A 2484-nucleotide genomic window follows, 5' to 3' on the forward strand; every position below is an offset into this window, starting at 1 on the left:
ATGTGAATTTAGCATGTGAAGGGATAGTGTGGCCAGTACTTCCTCAGCCAAAGATGGTGTTTTTGAAAAACAAAAACATGTTGGCTGAGGTGTGACATTTTGAATAAATGTGGGATATATTTTTTGTGACGATGTGTGGCAGTAGGGAGAGGAAGAAAGAAATCTTTAAACAAGCATGACGTCATTTATAAATGACCCGTAAACCCATAGTTATCCAAAGGATAATGGTTAGTCTAGTAGTTATTTAAATATTTGCATAGTTATATATTTAAAAAAATTATGTATGTTCTTCTTTTTAGTGCACTAGTATATAAAACCTAGTTATTAAAACTTTTTTTAGAAGAGTCGTAACACTTTCAGAACCTCCCTTATCCCAATAATACCCCTCCCTCCCGGGTTTTAGCATTCTGACATTGGTTATGGATGACCCTCATGTCTTCAGTAACTTGACCTATCTGATCACAGCAAACAAATGTTACTAATACCACTGTGTTGTGACTTATTTTATCTATATATATAAAGCAAAGCGATAGGGCACTTCCTGGTGCCGCAGGCGCGTCAAATTTGGCAGGATCCTGCCTTGGGTCAATAGAACACTAGGGTCGGTGCCGGTTGGCCGAAAAGTCTACGAAGAGGGGTTCAAAACGGACCTCGACTGATCGGCTATAAATCGAAAAAAAAATTCCCACGTAGGGAACTTTTGAGAACTCTTGTAGATGTACATCGGACACAGGGGTCAGGAAAAAAATTGTGCTACCCTCTGGAAAATTCCGGAAAAATGTTTTAACTTACCAGAGGCCATATTTCTTTATATAAACAGTACCGTTTTGTAAAAAATAAATAAATACAATTATCTGGACGTACAAACCCAATCATAACTCCTGAGGTCGTAGACATACCCGCGTGGGTCACTATAATATAGGCGTTATCTTCGGGAAAATTCCGGAAGACCTTTTACAACTGACCGGTCCGAATTTCCAATATAAACATTGTTAATTTGGTGAAAAACTATGACTTTTTTCAAAAGAGTGTTTTGAAACTTTAACTCTGTACATCATTTTTTCCAATTACCTGGGTAAATGAATCGGCCTTATGGATAAACTATTTTGTGAGGTCGTAGACCGACCATGGATGGTAACAAAAATACGATGATCCCTTCGGAAAAAAAACAAACTATTATGGTAGTTAGATTTGCTCAGAAGCCGTATTTTCTTATATAAGCATAGCAACTGTTTTTTAATACAAAGTAAACAAAGACTACGTCATTCTTTCAAATTTCAAGGTAGGTAACTTTTAAAAAATTATTATTTTTCAAACAACTGTATACTATTTTAAACATAAACAGAAAATGAGGTAGTATAGCATTCGTTTTAGTAAAAAATTAAGTTTCAAATTAAGGTGTGTATTCTAATTAAATGTAAAAATTAATTTTAAGAGTTAATGTAATTTAAATTATGAGTTATATGCCTACTGTTCCGGAAATCTCTGTAGTTCTAATTACCTTTAGAATTATAAATTAGTGGAAATTAGTGTGAAGAGTGGACCAGCAACAAACAGGCCATAGCCTGATACTTTAATGACATATATAGACCTACATGGGTTAACTATTTATAAAAAACTGGTACTTCATGTAATTCTTCCTCCGAATAATATTCATCATTGTTTATATCTTTTAGGAGGTTAATTCCTTTTTCTTTTTCCGATTTTGTTATTTTTTCACCATCAATAACTTTAGAAGATAATTTAGTACCCTTTTTTTCTTTTTTCTTTTTTTTCTCATCTTGTTTTTTCACTTTAACGGTTTTTTCTTTTTCTGTTTTTTTTATTGCTTGGGTTGTAAAATCCTTTTTAATGTTACATCCCGAGTCTTTGCCTTGACGTTTAATACATTTATTTATATTTCCAATTTTGTTAGTAGGCTTTTCATTCTTGTTTCTGTTTTCAGCCCCAGAAGAATCTTGTTCACTTTCAGAGCTACTGGTTGAACTAGAAGAGCTTGAACTGCTTGAACTTGAGCTACTAGTAGATTTTGAGGTTATGTTTTTACTTTTGTCCTGAAAGATAAATTATCAGTTTTTAAACATTTAATGAAAAGACTGATCTCTAAGGCATTGGCTTCAATAGTCTTACAAATGTTTATGCAACTGTACCTTATAAATCACAGTCATGATGTAACACTTCATTAATATAGAAGTACAACAAATAATTGGCATCAAAATAAAAATAAACGTTGACTTTAAAATGAAACAAACTGTTTTCAATTTCTTTTCCAAAACTTTAAGAATAAATTAGATCTTTCTGGAAATTAAGTGCTGCTTGGAAATATGGTGATATTAGAGCCTCTCAATAATGACATCAAATTCCTAGGGATGGAGGGTGTAATATATTGAGAATTGTGAAGTCAAGGGAACTCACTCTTCTTGTATTAGTCTTATATTTATAATGTTGTTTTGGGTGATGTCCCTTGTTTATGTCTGGTGACTT

General features: G+C 32.9%; 1 protein-coding gene across 1 annotated transcript; it reads right to left on the bottom strand.

The window, feature by feature from the left end:
* Positions 1-1604: 1604 nt before the first annotated feature.
* On the bottom strand, positions 1605-2168 carry LOC131931049 (protein FAM133-like). The gene is made up of 2 exons (XM_059287742.1): positions 2151-2168; positions 1605-2054 (listed from the first exon to the last, which is right to left on the bottom strand). The coding sequence occupies exons 1-2, from the start codon at positions 2166-2168 to the stop codon at positions 1605-1607; spliced, it is 468 nt and encodes a 155-aa protein (XP_059143725.1).
* Between the last annotated feature and the right edge of the window lie 316 nt (positions 2169-2484).

The sequence above is a fragment of the Physella acuta genome, unplaced genomic scaffold (genome assembly GCF_028476545.2).
Source record: "Physella acuta isolate Inbredline_101_S28 unplaced genomic scaffold, ASM2847654v3 ptg001883l, whole genome shotgun sequence".
Lineage (NCBI taxonomy): Eukaryota > Metazoa > Mollusca > Gastropoda > Physidae > Physella > Physella acuta.